The sequence below is a fragment of the Phoenix dactylifera genome, chromosome 2, assembly GCF_051530095.1.
Source record: "Phoenix dactylifera cultivar Ajwa chromosome 2, Ajwa_hap1_PhDact_Kaust_v1.1, whole genome shotgun sequence".
Lineage (NCBI taxonomy): Eukaryota > Viridiplantae > Streptophyta > Magnoliopsida > Arecales > Arecaceae > Phoenix > Phoenix dactylifera.
Window position 1 is genome coordinate 3,377,406 of NC_143191.1, and position 17,352 is coordinate 3,394,757.

The following is a 17,352-nucleotide window of genomic DNA, read 5'->3' on the forward strand; positions in this document are numbered from 1 at the left end:
CAACTAGGAGGATCTGGCCGTGATCCCCGCTATGCTCACGGCCAGCTAGGAGGAGCTAGCCGTGATCCTCGCAGCAAGGGAGGCAGGAATGCGCAACATCGCCGGAGCCGTGCCCCTCTTCTTTCCTTTCCGGCGGGCACCAATTTTGGAAGAATAGCATGAGGAGATCGCGGAATCCGTGGTTTCCTCCCTCTATTTCTTCTCCTCCCTGTCTGCATGGGCTCACCGAGCCCTTCTTCCTCCTCCAGAGCCCTTCTCCTTCCCTTCGTTCCTTTCTCCCTTTCCTTCTTCCTTCCTCTGCTCGGGCTCACTGTGCCCTGCCGTTGTGCTGTCAGATTCATAGCCACAGCCCCTCCAAATCAAGGTAAGCCTCTCCATTTCCTCCCCACCACAACCGGTGGGGTGGGCACTCTCCCCTCCCCCCCCCCCCCCCCCCAATCCACCTAAGAAAAGGGGAAAGGGGCAATGGAGAAGAAAGAAAAAAGAGAGAGAGAGAGAGAGAAAATAAGAGAAAAAATAAATAAATAAATAAAATAAAATAAAAAATAATTAATTAAATAAATAAATATATAAATAAAAAAAGATGAATAGCAAGTAATTTATTTTAACAGTTTTGATAGTTGCAGCAAAGTTGCCTAACCTTGGAGATTTTTGGTCTAACAGAGGTGACCATGGCAAAAATCTTATGAATTTCAAATTATTAATTAATCTTTAATACAAAATTTAAATCTTAACCATAGCAACTAAACCTAATGCATCATTGAATTGCACATGTCAAAATTTAAATCCTACGGAACATCTTATGATTGAGTAGTGGGCTTGCTTGATTTTGTGATCCACAGATGACGAGCGTGCTCAATCACCAATCATTTTGCTGATGGTTCATGTTTTGTGATTAGAAAAAATCTCATGCAAGAGACAAAACAAGAAGTCATTTACACGAGCAATAGCTCCATGGTATCGCTTCTTAAAATCGTCCGAAATAGCAAGAGCATAGAGATTTGATTTTGATTAGAATTAATTATCAAGAGATGGAGTAGGTACATAGGGTGAAATTTAATCTGGATTTCTTTGAGAAATTCAATACCGAATACAGTCCAATCTTGTTAAATTTTTACAAACAGCTTCAATTAATAATTAAATTTTAAATTATTATTATTAGTATAATATTAAAGTAAGCTCAGTACAGCTCGGTCTAATAATATGAACCCACCACCGCCGGTTTCCTCTTTCTTTCGTCGCCATCTGCAGCTTTCTTCACCAGCGCGGGATTCCTTCCCCCTTTTCTTCCTTTCCGTCACCGCTTTTACTTCCAATCCTCTATTTATTGAATTCTTGACCCTAGATCTCGAATCCTTCCCCCTTAATTTCCAGATTCGAGGTGCGCTGAGATCTTATTAGGTTTTCCTTACTGTAGAAAGTTCGCTTCTTGGGATCTAGATTTCGTTCAATCGTTTCCTTTTGGTGCTTTCTTAGCGTTTTCCATGTGTTTTCTAGGGTTTCTGAAGTAATAATATGATGGATTCGTCATCTTTGAGCCAACCAGAGTTCGATTATTTGTTCAAGTTGTTGCTAATTGGGGATTCGGGGGTGGGGAAGAGCAGCCTCCTGCTGAGATTCACCTCGGACTCCTTCGACGATCTCTCCCCCACGATTGGTGAGATTTCAGATCCTTCCATTTGTTTCTTCGAGCTTTTCCAGTAATGCAGTGCGTTTAAATTGTACCGGTGGAGAGATTTATTAAGGAGTTCGATAATTTTTGTGCATACATCTAGAAATGAGAAAAATTTGAAGCTACTGGATTGAACTTATAATGTGTTATTGTGACTGAATGGTCTGTTTGTATACGTGGGGCTGATAATTATGAAAATCATGTGATCAATGAGTTATTATTGTAATTCTCGAGGGTGTGAGAGATATAAAGAATAATTGAAGAAACAATCACAGAGTACTAGTGCTTCTAAGAGTAAGCATTTGATATTATATGTGCGTACGAATTGGAAAAGTGAGATTTGCAGCTATATAGTTGAATTAATGCTGTATTGTTGTTTGCTAGTGGTTTGTGTATTTATTGATCAATGGTAATAGAAAAAATGTGTAATAACTGAGTTTTTGTTGTAATACTCGGACATATGAGACTGAGAGTTGCAAATGATGTCCGGTGGTTAAAATCATAGCAGCAGTTGCAGTGCAAAGCTTTTAAGTATGTGAATTTGATAATATTTTTACATCTAAATTGGAAAATGAAATGATCAGGTGCTACTGTGGTAGATTCGATACTGTGTTATGGTTTGTAAATGCTCTGTTTTATTTATTTATGGAGGATAATTAAGATACTGATGTATTTAACTAGTTTTTGTTGTAATACTTGAGGATGTTAGAGTTTTCAAGAACAAAGAACAATTTGTAGTTAGAATTGGTAGCAATGATCATAGAAAAAACATGTTAATTTGGTAGATATTTTGGAAATAATGATCTTAAGTCGTTCATAATAAGGACATCATAAAAATCCTCATTTGTCTTTTTATTGTGGTTGGTTCCAACAGGGTTACCTGTAATCTTTCTAATCATTATTTCCAACAAATTATCTTTTCTGATATTTGATTTGCTTCCTGTAGATTATGTGGCTCAGTTTGACTTTTCGGAACTGAATGTATTCTTGCATCAGATTTTCTTCATAGTAAAAATTTATTCTGAAAGAATTTTCGTCGAGGCTGGAGTTCAATAACATGCTAGCAGTGCAAGTTTTTCACAATTTTGTTTGTTTTATCAATTACTTCGATCAAAATCAAAGGCTTCATTTTTTTTGTTTTAGGTGTGGATTTCAAGGTAAAAATGGTTACAATTGGAGGCAAAAAGCTGAAGCTCGCAATCTGGGACACTGGTAACGATTTTGTTAGGATCCGTGCGGGCGTGTGTTTAGTCCCACATTGGTTATTCGCTGGAACTTGAGCTTCGTTGCGGGAGCTTGTAACTCGAGCCAATCGGGGGTATTAAGGTGGTTTAGGACGCTGGGTCACGCTCGTGAGTCTGGGTGCAAATGGAGCGTAAGGTTGGCTCGCCCTTTCCAAGTGGGGTAGCGGGATGTGCGCCTTGAGCGAAAGCTTGGGTCGCGCATCTCTTGAAGCGGAGGGAACCGCGTGAGGCTGGTTTCACAGAGCAGCGAACACCTCCCGCTCTCAACGGTGGAAGGACAACGGGCCGCCGCCCCATGTACCCTATGGTGTGAGGCCCAATAGTCCCACATCGGAAAGACTCGTTTCAGAGCCTGGGCATATGAGGCGGGTGTCTCCTAATCCTGCAGACGCGTTTTGGGTGGAAAACAAAACCGGGGAGGGGTGAAGGACGCTTGCGTGAAGCTCCAGAACCGGACAATATCTGGCAGGGGAGCCCCGTGTTCCCCCATGTGGCCCCCACGTGGGCACTAGGTGCCTCACGTGCCTCGCAGAGGCGGGGGCGTGACATTTGGTATCAGAGCCGAGGACGGCTCTTGTCCGATGGTGGGAAGGGTGTGAGGCCCAATAGTCCCACATCGGAAAGACTCGTTTCAGAGCCTGGGCATATGAGGCGGGTGTCTCCTAATCCTGCAGACACGTTTTGGGTGGAAAACAAAACCGGGGAGGGGTGAAGGACGCTTGCGTGAAGCTCCAGAACCGGACAATATCTGGCAGGGGAGCCCCGTGTTCCCCCCTCATGTGGCCCCCACGTGGGCACTAGGTGCCTCACGTGCCTCGCAGAGGCGGGGGCGTGACAGATTTAACTTGATTTATTGTATGAGATGTCACTTTGATTTCTTGTTTGGTCCTATAGTCATTTCATTTGCTTCTCTTGATTTATTCTAACTCCTGAGGTGTTGAATTTCACTTAATCCCCTGACCAATGCAATTCAGGCCTGAAAATTAACCCTATGAAGAGGATATATTATTTTTGTGATGCTATTGCCAAAAGTTGAATTTTCTGAGCTGTTACATTCACCCTATTCTAAATAGTACAGGAACCAACAATAAGAAGCTTCGTGAGGACATAAAGAATGATCATGAAATGAATAGAGAGTGAAATTTGATTAAAATCCCACAATGAACTGGTAACTTTTTTCTGATGTGTGAGAAATGTGGTTATTTTTTTGGCATACGAGAATAGCAATATTAGCGTGGATAGTATGGAAATGTAATTCACTATTCAAACAACAACTATCTGGTGTTCTGAAAGCTCATAAGGCTTGTTATTTGCAAATGGAGAAGTTGCTTTTATTCATGGGAGAATAAGAGGTTGATCTTATAATTAAGTACATCCATCTACTAATACACCAGCCATTTTGGTATGATGGTAAGCACTATGTACTTATATATTACCATTTAAAACAATTAAAAATAATTTCATATTTCCTTCCCCTTTTACTCTTTATATGCAACTGCAGTTTTCATGACAAACTGTTTGATAACAAATGCTATGTAGTAGACATGCATTTATTTTCATGAGTTAATAGTATCATGAGCAATTCTGTATGTAGCAAGTTGACCAGGCATAATATGTTTTCAATGGATTTAGAGTTATGCACAACCAATCAGATCCCAATAAAACTTTAAATTGGTGAAATCTTTGCTCTGGATGACCTTTCCTCTTTGTCTTATTGCTTGAGCTTTGCAGGTTGCTTAAACCACAAAATGAACAAGGATTTTTCCCTTTAAACCAACTCGTCTTTGAGGAATAATGGCAGCCCCTCGTTTCTTTGAGCTGCCTTATGACCTGTAACAATTCATAGCGTGTTATTGTCAAGTTCAGATTGTTTGTGGATATATCTCAGACCTTGTTGGGTCGTACTTGGATCCACGAGGTCAATTTGATGTAAATAGGACATCAGGTTAAAGTTGAGTTTAAATGCTTGTTGAATGGCATTTTATGTTGGTGTCATTAGATCTAGTAATTCATAAGGTAGAGTGCAAACAATTAATGAAGCAACAAGAAGCTAACAAGTGACTGTGACCTCAAAAATGCACAAAAGCAGGATGCACTCCAAGCTTCTGGCACTAGCCTAGCTCCTGAAAGTCTATCAGCCTAGCCCCTTGGCATGTCCTAACCTATTTCTACATTGTTTTATCTCTTGTAATTGCAAGGAAAATTCTATTTCAAAAGATGAGAAGTCTTTAGATTAATTCTTGTGATTTGCAGTGGATCCTTCTATCTTATTTTATTCAGTAAGTTATACATGCATACATGTACACATATATTATGAGATTCTAAAAAGGCATTCTATGGTGTAATGCATGATCTATGACTTTTGAATGTAAATTAGTGATAACAGAAAAAGCATCTGTATCATGCAGCTGGACAAGAAAGGTTCAGAACTTTAACCAGCTCATATTACAGAGGAGCACAGGGGATCATCATGGGTATGCAATTATCAATTACTATCATGGGTATGCAATTATCAATTACTCCTTTCTATGCCGTTGAATTTGAATTTGATACCTTTTCATTTTATTAGATTCTAATATCATTCATTGATGAAGAGAAAATTTGGATGTTAGTTTTTCATATGCGCTGAAACTACTCTACTATTTCTCGTGTTCTAGTCAGCAATCTTGGTTTTCCTTCTACAATCCTTCAGTTCAATTGCCTAAGCTCAATGAACCAGGTGATCTATGTACATCATTATAGCCAATGTTGTGTCTGAAAAAAGATCAGCGGAACCGGTACCAGGTACCATACCGATTTTCTGGCGGCACAAGTCGGTACGAGCCCGTGCCGTGCCGTGTCGGGCCTGTACCGACAGAGGAAAGGGCATGCAGACCGTGGGAGAAAAAAAATAGAGAGAGAGAAAATGGGGAGAGAGGGAGGGAGAGAGGAGGCTGGTGGCGGAGGCTGGTGGCTGGTTTTTCTGTTTCGTTCGAAACAGAGGAACCGGCCATGGCCTCGCCTCCCGCAGCTTCCGCCAGCGTCTGCCACCCTCTGCCGGCCTCCCTCCCTCTCCCTCCTCCGTTCGAAACAAAGGAACCAGCCGCAGCCTCGCCTCCCTCAGCCTCCACCAGCGTCCACCACCCTCCGCCGGCCTTTCTCTCTCTCTCTCTCTCCCTCTCCCTCCCTATTCCATTCGAAACAGAGGAACCGGCCGCGGCCTCGCCTCCCCACCCTCCGCCGGCTTCCCTCCCTCTCCCTTCCTCCTTTGCTCGCTCTCTCTTTCTTTCTTCTTCTCTGACTCCGGCAACAGTTTTTGTTTCCGTTGCCGAAACCGTACCGGTGAGCTGTCAGTACGGCTCGGAACGGCTGGAACCATTCGGTTCGGGACAGTTCTCCGATCTTGGTCTGAAAAGTACATATACTATTATCTTTGGTACCTAAAAACTAAAAAGAATGCAGATATGGCTGCATGATCAAGACTACAACTTGGCAACCTCCAAATTCGGGAACACCATGTAGGATCCTTATCTCTGTGGGATATAATGATGCCCTAAAATGTAAATAAAATGATAAATAATAAAAAATTCCTTGTTATGTAATTATATTTACCAATTTACAAGTGATGAATTGACAAATTGTTATTAAGGATAATTTGAATATTTATGTTGATAAAATATGTTGAAATGAACTATAACAAAAGGTTTTGTAGAGGATTATCTGTGGACACCACTTTAGGATTGGCTGTTCAAATCGTGGTTCAGGTGTCAGATCAAATCCATTAAGTGCTACGAAGCATGGATGCAAATACTGTGGCCAACCTTCAGCAAAAATAGGACAGAATCTGGCTATAATAGAAAATATCAAATAAATAAATGTAAATATATCTGTGTCAAAAAAAAAGCATCCATGATGCATGATAGGTTACCTTAATAACATAGTCCATACCTTATACGATAACATCTGTACTACAATTACTGAAATTAAAATATCCATCATGATCCACAACTAAAAGGTTCATATTTGTTAAAGAAAGCCTTTTACCATCATACCTAAGTCTATCCAGGAATTATCTGGATATGAAAAGATACTTTAAGTATTGACACATAAACTTGCTTTGTCCAATGCATATCAGTGTGCCACACATATTAGATATAGCCTTGGCATGCAACAAGTATTTATGCATCTAGATTTAACCTGTCAATATCCAGCTATTATCTAATATTTGGAATGCAGTATTTTGCTGCTTCAGCTATGTAATCATAATCTAAGCTAGATAGTTGTGAGCACTATGAATTAGGGAAAGAGGCCATGAATTTTTGTTTGAGATGATGCAAGAATCAAATAAATAAATGAAAGAATTATAGATTTTTTTAAAGGTGAGAATTATAGATTCATTATCTGGAATTATTTCAGAAAAAATATCATATATACTTTAACACCCTTTCTTGCATAAAACCACAAAACTATAAATGGAACAAAAGTTAGAGGAGAAAATGACTTGTAAAAACAAATACTAAGGAAACATTTTTGTAAGAGAAAATGACTAAATGGTATATTTACCCCTCTATTACCTGTTCCTCTTTGTTGGCCTTAACTAACCAACCTAATAAGCATATGCCTTGGAGAGATACTGTCATTCAAAAAATAGTCCATCTACTATAAGAGCTAACATTAGATAATGTTATGTATCACCTCTTCTTAGCAAGTTATTAGTGAGACACCTAACCAACCAGAAATCAGATCAGCACCATGTAAGATTCACACATTCAAGCTAAGAGGACACTGCAAAGCTGAAACTGTAATCTTGTCTGCCTTAAACAGCTTCAAATATTCCTTGGATTGAGAAAGAGTTCTCGATCTATTCAGCGTCACTAATGACTCTTATCTAATAATATCTTGATATTTCAGCGGAATTTAGTTCTCAGATTATTCAGGTTGCCTTGCAGGTAGGACTATGTTATCTGATCTTTATATCTTCCTCTTAGCCATTTATCTTCTAATAAACTCAATATCTTTCCGATAAACTCAGATGACAAATGCAGTTAAAGGGAAAAAAGAAGGAACTGAGAACAATTTAGGAGAAGAAGATAGGACTAGGAAGAGAGGACAAGAAAGAAGAAAGAGCAAAAGGAGGTTACATTGAACAAGTGGAAAGGAGGATAATATACCGGGCTGGTTTTATTCTTGCTGCTCTTTGGTCCTACGGCTCAGATGTAAGGGAGGCATAAGGAGAAAAGGCGTAGTAAGGACTTATATCTGTAAACCTGGCTGGCCCTAGCTTAATGTTTTCTACCCTCACAAGACTGTATTTGCTTTGGTCCATAGCCTAAATATGCTATATGGCCACCATTTTCATTGTGTGTGTCTCCCAGTACATTGAATTAAACTCCTGCTTGAACCAGGAATCTCATGGCCATCTGAATTGCTTAGTCACACATCTGAGTGGGCAATCTTTCAGCTTTTACTTAATAGCTAATATATCTCTTCAACCAAGACTATATATCTTCTTTATGCAGATATACACTATGGTTTCTTTATAAATGTCATAATATCCACATAGCTTAATATTAGCATAGACAGTATGGTGAAAATGTTTGCTGATAATTTTTTTTTTCTCAGTAATTTATGACAGTTTATGATGTAACATGAAGGGAAACGTTCACCAACCTTGCTGATGTATGGGCTAAGGAAATAGACCTTTACTCAACTAATCAAATTGCATCAAAATGCTTGTTGGTAACAAGGTTGATAAGGTAATGTACATGTATATAGTTAGATCTTTATTTTTAATGTGGAATTTTGTATAATGCAATAAACCAGTCATTTAATTTCTATTTTGATATTATCTATCATGTTCTTAACCTTGGCATCATCTGTTGTATCTTTAGGTTTTTTTCCATATATTGAGAATACATGTTTAATTAAAAGAGGAATGGAAGTTTTTATGCTTTTTTATCTTTTCAGGAAAGTGGGAGAGTTTTCACAAAGAAGGAGGGCATTGACTTTGCTAGGGAATATGGATGTCTGTTTTTAGAATGTAGTGCAAAAACACGAGTCAACGTGGAGCAATGCTTTGAAGAGCTTGTCTTAAAGGTATGAAATACATCTGATGTTTCATCTGTTGGGAGATCTATCATCTATCGATTCTGAGATCTGGGTTATATTATCAACACAAAGTATCTGTTTCCAAGTCAGCTGTTATGATCATGAAAGATTGTGCTGCAATTGCTAGTTAGGCAAATGTCTGGAAAGCCAGTTTTACTTTTTGCGAACCCAGACCCTTTGATTTAGCTTAGATATATATATTTAGTGAAAGTAAAAATAGATTTATGCAAAGGTCTTGCATAACTTTTGAGGAATCTTTTGAAGAAAAGTCTTCTACATGGGATAATGATTCTATTTTTGCAATTTTTAAACAGCATTATTGTAGGATTTCCCATTATTATGTGGTATGCCTTTTCTTCTTTACCATAAAATGGCATTTAGCAGAGGATTTTTAACAAGTGCCATTGAGTTGTTAGCCTATTCTAGTTTTGTAGTACATTATCTCTATGCTTTGCTTGCGGTTTAAGTCTTGGGCATCCTAGATACCCATGCTAAATTCCAAGGGAGTATTTTCTGCCAGCTAGATTTCCGGATGCTTGAACTGTTTGTTGGTTTGCTCTATTAGTAATTTTTTTCTTTCACTTTCTTTGGCAATGTTTTAGATAAAAGGTATTCCGGATCTATCTTATTACCAGACTATCCTCTTCCTTGCTTTTGAGATTTTTCTTCTAGAGTTTTAGAGGAAGCACTGACCACTTAATGAGGAAAGAGAAAAGCATTAGAAGTATGAATAGATGGATCTTGAAATTGCATCTTCTATATACATGTTATCACAATAAGCTACTGGAGGTCTATTAAAAATATGAGTAATAATTGTTTACATCAATGGTACAGATCTTAGATACACCAAGCCTCTTGGCTGAGGATTCGGCAGGTGTGAAGAACAACATTTTTAAGCAGAAGCCACCACAAGCTGATGCTTCTACTAGCAGCTGCTGACTGTTCTCCTTTACCCAAGATCTTACACTTCAGATTTCTTGTGACAGCATACCCGCTGATGGCGATACAGATGGTGATTGGTGGTGATTTTATCTTTACATTGTTCATGTATGGTACTGTGAAATTAAACTCATGGTTCCAATATACAATTATATTTTACAATGAATATTATCTTTTGTGTTATCACAATTTCTTTATGGTTGTAGAGTAGTTCTCATAAAGATGATGAAATGTAAATTAGTTTATCTGAGCTGAAATTTTGCTCTGTGAAATGGTGTGATGCCCTATCAGTATCCATCTTTGATTGTGTTGGGGTGACGTGGTGATATATTGGATAATCTTCAGTAGGATGTTCTCCAGGATTGATAGTCTTTAATCAGTTCTTTTGTCAAATAAATACCCATGCCTAATACAAGTTTTTATGAGAATTATCATGGGACTCAAAATAATGTATTGTTTGCAAATTTGATAGAAAAAACATAGGACCTTGGGGAAAAAAGGTATAAGAGTGCAAATTAAATAGTTCTCAAGTTTTATTTCCCCCAGCTAATGATCAAGTCTTTTAATTTCTTCACCCATTTTGCCGGTGTCCAGAGATAGGTTTTCATTACAATCTCTCCTCCACCTCCTTAAGATGTTTTCGAGACTTCTGAGATGTTTCAGCTTGATAGATTGAATTTGAGTTTGTATTGTGACATCCAATCAACCAGAGAAGAGTGGGTGAGAAAGGATTTCCATGATACATAAACAACCGCACTTCATAATAAACTAATCAGCACGCAAACTAATTATTATACATAAACAAGAGGGTTGCTCGCATGTGGGCTTGAGCTGACAATGCAATTTGAGCAAAATGGTGGTTTTGTGAGAATTAAGGGTGAACTGTATGCTTTTCCTCAAAAAGATGAATTGTATATTTTGAACCAATTTTTCTTATTTTTTACTATTGACAGTTATTTACTTGTGGCTGGAGTGAGTGCAAATGTAAACACACCTCTCTTCTATCCTAATTTTAGTGCTACTTGTTATCTTAAGAAAGAGGATATTATTCTGATTTCTCATGTACAATCATATCAAGTTTGTGAATAGTTTTCCCCCTCCTTGTTGAATAAAAAACAGTGGATTCTGACTTGCGGCTATAAAGGATTGCTTTGGAGGAGGTATTGTGCATTTCTAATGGTCTATGGCCAGAACAATGCTTCTGAAGTCTGTCGTGGTGGCATTTTGTCATGGTGGTTTGTCATCCTTGCCTGAAGCTGAGCAAATATATTGGTTTTGGAATTTGGATACAAGTGCTTGCATTTTTGAAAGGAGAATGGTGGGTGCAGTATTGTTGACACTGGGTTTCGAGTTTGGAGGAGATTTTCTCTTGACAGCTTGAACTCAACCAGACTACCGTTCTCTGATGTTGATTTGGAGATGTTTTGGAATTTTCAGATGCAAGTTTTGATGGTGTTGCTTGAGAAGTGGAGTTAAGTTTGTTTCATGGAGTGACTATCCCCTATAACAACCAGAATCCACAGGACGATTTGGCCTTGGCTTACTGCCAGCCATGCTGAAATTTCTGCTTTGAGGGAAGCGTCGAGCCTGTGAAACTCTGGATCAAAATTTGAGGGAAAGAAACTGCCATGCACTCTCCAATTGTCTTCTTTGCAGCTGATATGATGAGACTGAGAGTGACCTCTCTTCTTGTTTCTCCAGAGCAATCTGGGAAAATTTTTTGTTTCCTTTCTTTTTTTGAGAGAACTAACAGTCTTTTGTTAAGATAATTACAAAGGACATGCCAGGCAACTTTTACTCCTCAATTTCGCAATCTTTTGTATTCCGACTCCATGGCTGCATCTTCATCAGGGCTATAAAATTTTTCCGTCTCAACAGAAGGAGAAACAAAAAAGAAGAAGAAAGGAAATACACAAGGATTCAAGAGCTGCTGATGCACCGAAAAGTGCACCTCCCTCGTTCCGGTGCTCAGAATTTTCGGTCATATTGAAATTTCCTTTATGCGACTCTCATTTAGAAAACGTCTGAGTATTCACTTCTGTGGCCTCTAGTTTAGAAGGGCTGTTACTTAAACTTGCATCTTTATTTCTAGCGAGATTCATGTCTCTGCGTTAGTGATAATAATTTGTACCCATCCATCTCTTTTTTCAGTAGTGAGTTTTCACACACAAGCTATTGGCTCCTAGGATTATGGCCATCCACCAATCCATCTAAACCACAGTTTACCAGTCTCTTAGGAAGCGGTGCATAAGCACCACCTGAGCAGATGAAATGATCATAAATGAAGAGGTACAGGAGAGGATCTTGCCAAGAAGAAAGGAAGAGAAGAGAGCAGAGAGGGAAATGGAAAAGAAAAGGTGGTGAGGAAAGGCGTGCAGAACTGCCAGGTCGGGCCCCAGCCCATCAGTCCCTAGCCCAACTCACTTTCGGCAAATGTGCATCCGAGAACGGCATTAGGATTCTTGGCTTGTGTAGAACTCGGCAAGCGTCTCGCAATCTGGCTATCAATCGGTTTTCTTCTGCCATCCACCTCAAACATGAGCCCCACCTCACAGCCTCTTGACTGCAAAAATGGCAGGATTCATTGCTTATGCTAAGCTTGGCCCACAAAGTCCTTGGTATTAGAGAAGGGTACACTGCAAACAAGTAGACATGTTAAAAGAGGAGACATGTTAAAATGTTTGCATTTTAAATTTGAGTTAGTCCCCGCTAGCTGGTTGTTAGGACCACTTGGAACATCATAGAGAACTAGCCTCCGTCAGAGTATTTTATTTTCAGTTTAAGAGACGCTTCATTTTCCTCTTTTTATCCATTAAAAGAAGTTTCAATTTTTTACCATTATGTTTTTCCACGAAGAGGCATTTTTTTTAACTTCTATAAGTACGATAATACTCCGGCAAAATTGGATAACTCTTCATTCTCTTCTTTCTTACAACCATACTTTCTCTCTCTTACAAGTTAACAAGTACAGAATTGATGTGCTATACTTTGGGGATGCAGTCTAAGATGTAGAAAATATGTGAACTTTGTATTCTAGGAGAAATAATTTCCGCAAAACTGCCTATATAGTTGGAAAATAATTATTTTTAAGAGACTACCTTAAGTGATAATTTTAACCTAATTTATTTCTATTTTTTACAATTTTTTCTTGAATTTTATATGTGAAGTTTGCAACAGTGTCACCAGTGTCGGTCTAGTTCAAACGTGAAAGAGAACAAGTCTTGTCATGCTAAGTGCCGGTACAAGTCTTTGTTCGTATATGATTTATTACTGGCTATCAATTTTGTTTGTTATTTTTTGCATGTATACCCTTCAAAATATATAAATTTATATGAATATTTTTATAAAATTGCTATTTGCACGTATACTTTTATAAAATATTTATTTTGCATATATACCCTTCTTTATACATATATATATATGTATGTATATATATATATATATACATATATATATATATATATATATATATATATATATATATATATGTATGTATATATATGTATGTATATATATATATACATATATATGTATGTATATATATATATATACATATATATGTATGTATATATATATATATATATGTATGTATATATATATATACATACATATATATATATATACATACATATATATATATATATATATATATATATATATATATATATATATATATACATACATATATATATATATATACCTATATATATATATACATATATATATACATATATATATATATATATACATATATATATATATACATATATATATATATACATACATATATATATATACATATATATATATATATATATATATATATATATATGCATATATATATATACACATAGATATATATATGCATATATATATATACACATATATATATATATGCATATATATATATACATATATATATATATACATATATATATATATATATACATATATATATATATACATATATATATATATATACCGATACCATCTAATATCGTTAAAAAATAAATAATTTAAATTTAAAATGACTAAAATACCCTTAAAGGTAGACGCGCAAAAAGAAAATTTTATAAAGATACACATAAAAATAGCAACTTTGCACGCATATGCATGCAATTACGCATATGTGGGAGGGTATACACTTAAAAAATAAATAAAAAATGCTCATAATTCAGTTGTTTTTAATTAAAAAAAGTGGCAAAAAAAGATTAATATTATTATAGAATATGATCTCATGTTAATATCAACTCTTATAAAATGAATTATGTTACTTTTATGAAATTCTTGCCTTCACCTCAAAAACAAATAACAACTCAACATTTACAAATCACTAAAAGATATTTCACTAATCTAAGCATCTATATTTAATTTAAATTTAATATGCTTTAATTTTTAAAAATAATAAAAAATATATAGATAGCTTTAATAATAATTATTATATCAAAATCAAATGGAGAATAGCATCACCAAATATTCACCTAATATTCCAACTTGATTGAGTCATAATCTTAAAAAGGAAAATTGATAATATGGTTCGATCTTTTATGACTTGTCGATCCAACTGGATCATAAAAGGCTGAGCAAGTTCTAGCCGAGTTTTAATTTTTTTTAATGAATTTTTTAAATATATATCCTTCTAAATATGAGAAATTTTATGAATAAGCTTGTAAAGTTGCCCTTTGCATGTAGACCTTTTTATAACTTTTTTGCTGACAATGGACTGCATCTAGAATTTGCCATGAGAAAGAAAGAAAGAATATAGTATTTTTGCTGACAATGAAATGTAAAGCTGCAAGATCCCTTTAGACTAGGGTGTTGAGCTGCCATGGTGCTTGAGCTGTTCTACCAGTTAGCTATTTTTGCAGTCAGATCCCTTTAGACTAGATTCTCTCTTCTGGATTCTTATTACAGACAATGGTGTATGGAAAACCATAGGAGATATGTATGTATCACTAGGGTGACAGGGCAGTGCATTCTTGCCCAGTAGTGCTGCAGCTCAATTAAATTATAACTAGACAAGTTTCACAAATGCTCATATTCTGGTTTCCACTCGCATTGCAGAAGGAAAGGTTGCCAATCTACCATTTTAATTGATTAATGTCATATCATTGGAGGAATATTCAGAGCCTATACATATCTCCAATCTTCCATGGCGAAAGAGAATGAGGTTATCAAACAGGGTATGATTCAGCTATTTAAGAGTGCAAATGAAGTATCATAACCACCTTTGGTCCTCATTCCACATGACTCTCAGCAGCTTCAGAAATGCTCTGGCCTTGTCTTTGGCTTTGGGGCTGGACTGGCTCTGGAGCAGCAACAGCAGCTGTGTCAATACCCCAGAATTGATGGCCTCCACTCGCATCTGCCTCGACTCGCTGCACAAGATCATTAGCGACCCGATGGCTTGCTCGCTTCCCTCTTGAACGGATGAGACTCTGAACACCATCTTCACAAGGAGACCGACAGCATCGGAGTTCCTGCTCACAGCCTTCCTTCCAGTCTCCAGTCCTAAAAGAATCTCCAATGTGGCCAAGGCTTGAGAAACATTCCGCTGAGTTGAATTCATAAGATACATGATCAGGCCATCGACGGCACCTTCTTTAATTGCATAACCTCGATTGGCTTCTAAGGAACATATGCTGGAAATAGCTCTAAGAGCAGCTTCGGATGCACCGGCATCAGTTTTGTCATGTAGAAGAGCGATCAAGGCTTGCAGCACTCGCTGTGTCTGTCCCAAGACCAAGCACAGCTCGCAAGTTGCCAAAGATGTAGCAATGTCCTCTAATAGATAGCATAAGCTAGTCTTGATCTTAGTACTACCTTGTTCTAAAAGAAGCACCAAAGAAGCTAAGTAGGATTCTTTCTTCAGCATGTTCAAGGAATCCACATGGATCGAAGGTGATAGATTTAGAATGCATTCGAGGGCTAATTCCATGAGTTCCGCATTACCATGCCAGGGTGCTTGGAACAGCGTTTCTAGCAGCAGTCGAAAGAAGCCTGAGTGGATCAGACATGGAATGTCGGACTCCACCGATAGCACTCTGATCTTTCGAAGTGTCTCAAGCTTTGCAGTAACTGTGGCATCTGGGGATTGGAAGCTTTGCTTGAGGGCGGATAACTCGACACTATCGATCGGTTTTGAGGGCTTTGGATGTGGATTGAGGTCACAGCCTGTGAGAAGCCACTGATCAATCAGGTGCTTAAGGGTGTGGTTGGGGACCAGGGACGTATCATGGAGCTTCTGCATGGTGACCGGGCACGTAAGGTTCCCTCCAGCAAGCCATTTCTCGATGCCCGGCCTGTCGTAAGTCTGGCCGGTGCTGAGAGTGACGGGGTCGGTGAATAGATCAAGGCTAATTGGACATCTGAACAAATCGGGGATGCTCATCTTTTTCACATCCAAAGTAGGAGGAGATAAATGTAGCTACTCTGCTAATGGAAAATAGAAGTTGCTGGGTGTTTGGAATACAGAGCTATCCTCAAACATTATATGAACAAACGGGACTGGACAAACGGCATGGACACAGTTTACAAGCTAGCCTCAGGCAAGGCAATGGGCAACCAGGGATGGGTCTGATTCCTTTTAACAGCACCCACTCTGTTGTGCTTCTACTGAAAGATGTGGGGCTCTTCAAATACAGATTTCGGTTGGCACTTCAAATCAAATGAGGAATGGGGGAAGGAATGATGGAGTTCGATGGTTCCCTTTGTAGAGGTATACCGAGCCTGAGGAATATAAAGATAGAAAAGCAAATGAGGATTGCTGTTTTCCAGTTGTTGCCGAAGAGTAGCTGAAAGACTGTCCGAGAGGAAAGAGATTGTGCTGGAAGTGACGACGTAAACAGAGAGAAATAAAGGTAGGCTGTCGAGTGGGTATTCAGTCTAAATCACTGTTTTAGATCTTTGGTGAGACTGGAACTATCAAGAGATGGGAGGTCAAAAGAAGGTAGTCCATTTTCAAATTGGAATCCTCTCTGAAACTGAACTCGAGAAACATAAATGGAGAAGTAAATTATATTGCAGGCAATAGATCGATCATGGAAGATAAAATTTGCAGATGAGAATAGTAGTTCATGTATTACTCACCAATGTAAACAGCCATCTTGTGAGAGATGCAGAGAAAGGAGGCACCAAGCAAGGAGGAAAGGGAAGTAGAGGGTGGTAAGCTTGGTGAAGAGGAATCATATGAGAGCACTAACATACAAACACTGCATATGGAAATTGGTTGTCCTTGTCTTGGGGCAGGGAGCATGCCACTATAATAATTGGAGAAATAGACATTCAAATCTATCTATATCAATCTAAATGATCCAGTCAAACTTACTCCATTGGACTAATTCACTGAGACACTGAATTTACTTGCTCCTAATTTTGTCTGAGAGAGAGAGAGAGAGAGAGAGAGGAGAG

General features: G+C 37.8%; 1 protein-coding gene, 1 non-coding gene and 1 pseudogene across 4 annotated transcripts; 2 read left to right on the plus strand and 1 right to left on the minus strand.

Annotated features, from left to right (window-relative positions):
- Positions 1-223: 223 nt before the first annotated feature.
- On the plus strand, positions 224-10,214 carry LOC113460945 (ras-related protein RABC1-like; annotated as a pseudogene). The gene is made up of 7 exons (XR_016399087.1): positions 224-364; positions 1,498-1,657; positions 2,816-2,884; positions 5,325-5,390; positions 8,531-8,651; positions 8,863-8,991; positions 9,838-10,214. The product of XR_016399087.1 is annotated as a ras-related protein RABC1-like (transcript).
- Positions 2,947-3,262, plus strand: LOC149768180 (signal recognition particle RNA). Its single transcript, XR_016399694.1, has one exon.
- Positions 10,215-12,178: 1,964 nt separating the features above from the next.
- On the minus strand, positions 12,179-17,176 carry LOC103722209 (U-box domain-containing protein 26-like). 2 transcript variants are annotated; one of them, XM_089928664.1, is made up of 2 exons: positions 15,171-17,081; positions 12,179-12,578 (listed from the first exon to the last, which is right to left on the minus strand). In XM_089928664.1, the coding sequence occupies exons 1-2, from the start codon at positions 16,331-16,333 to the stop codon at positions 12,536-12,538; spliced, it is 1,206 nt and encodes a 401-aa protein (XP_089784790.1). In that variant the 5' UTR covers positions 16,334-17,081; the 3' UTR covers positions 12,179-12,535. The 2 variants fall into 2 exon arrangements, with proteins under 2 accessions (XP_089784790.1, XP_088571127.2); XM_088715001.2 differs by lacking the exon at positions 12,179-12,578 and having other exon boundaries at positions 15,001-16,925; positions 17,032-17,176.
- Positions 17,177-17,352: the final 176 nt, after the last annotated feature.

Excerpts from the sequence above, each read along its gene's own strand:
- LOC103722209 (XM_089928664.1), bottom strand. The coding sequence starts at position 16,333 with ATGAGCATCCCCGATTTGTTCAGATGTCCAATTAGCCTTGATCTATTC. Across the intron at positions 12,579-15,170 it reads ATGTGGAATGAGGACCAAAG|TGTACCCTTCTCTAATACCA; the intron begins GTGGTTATGATA and ends ACTTGTTTGCAG.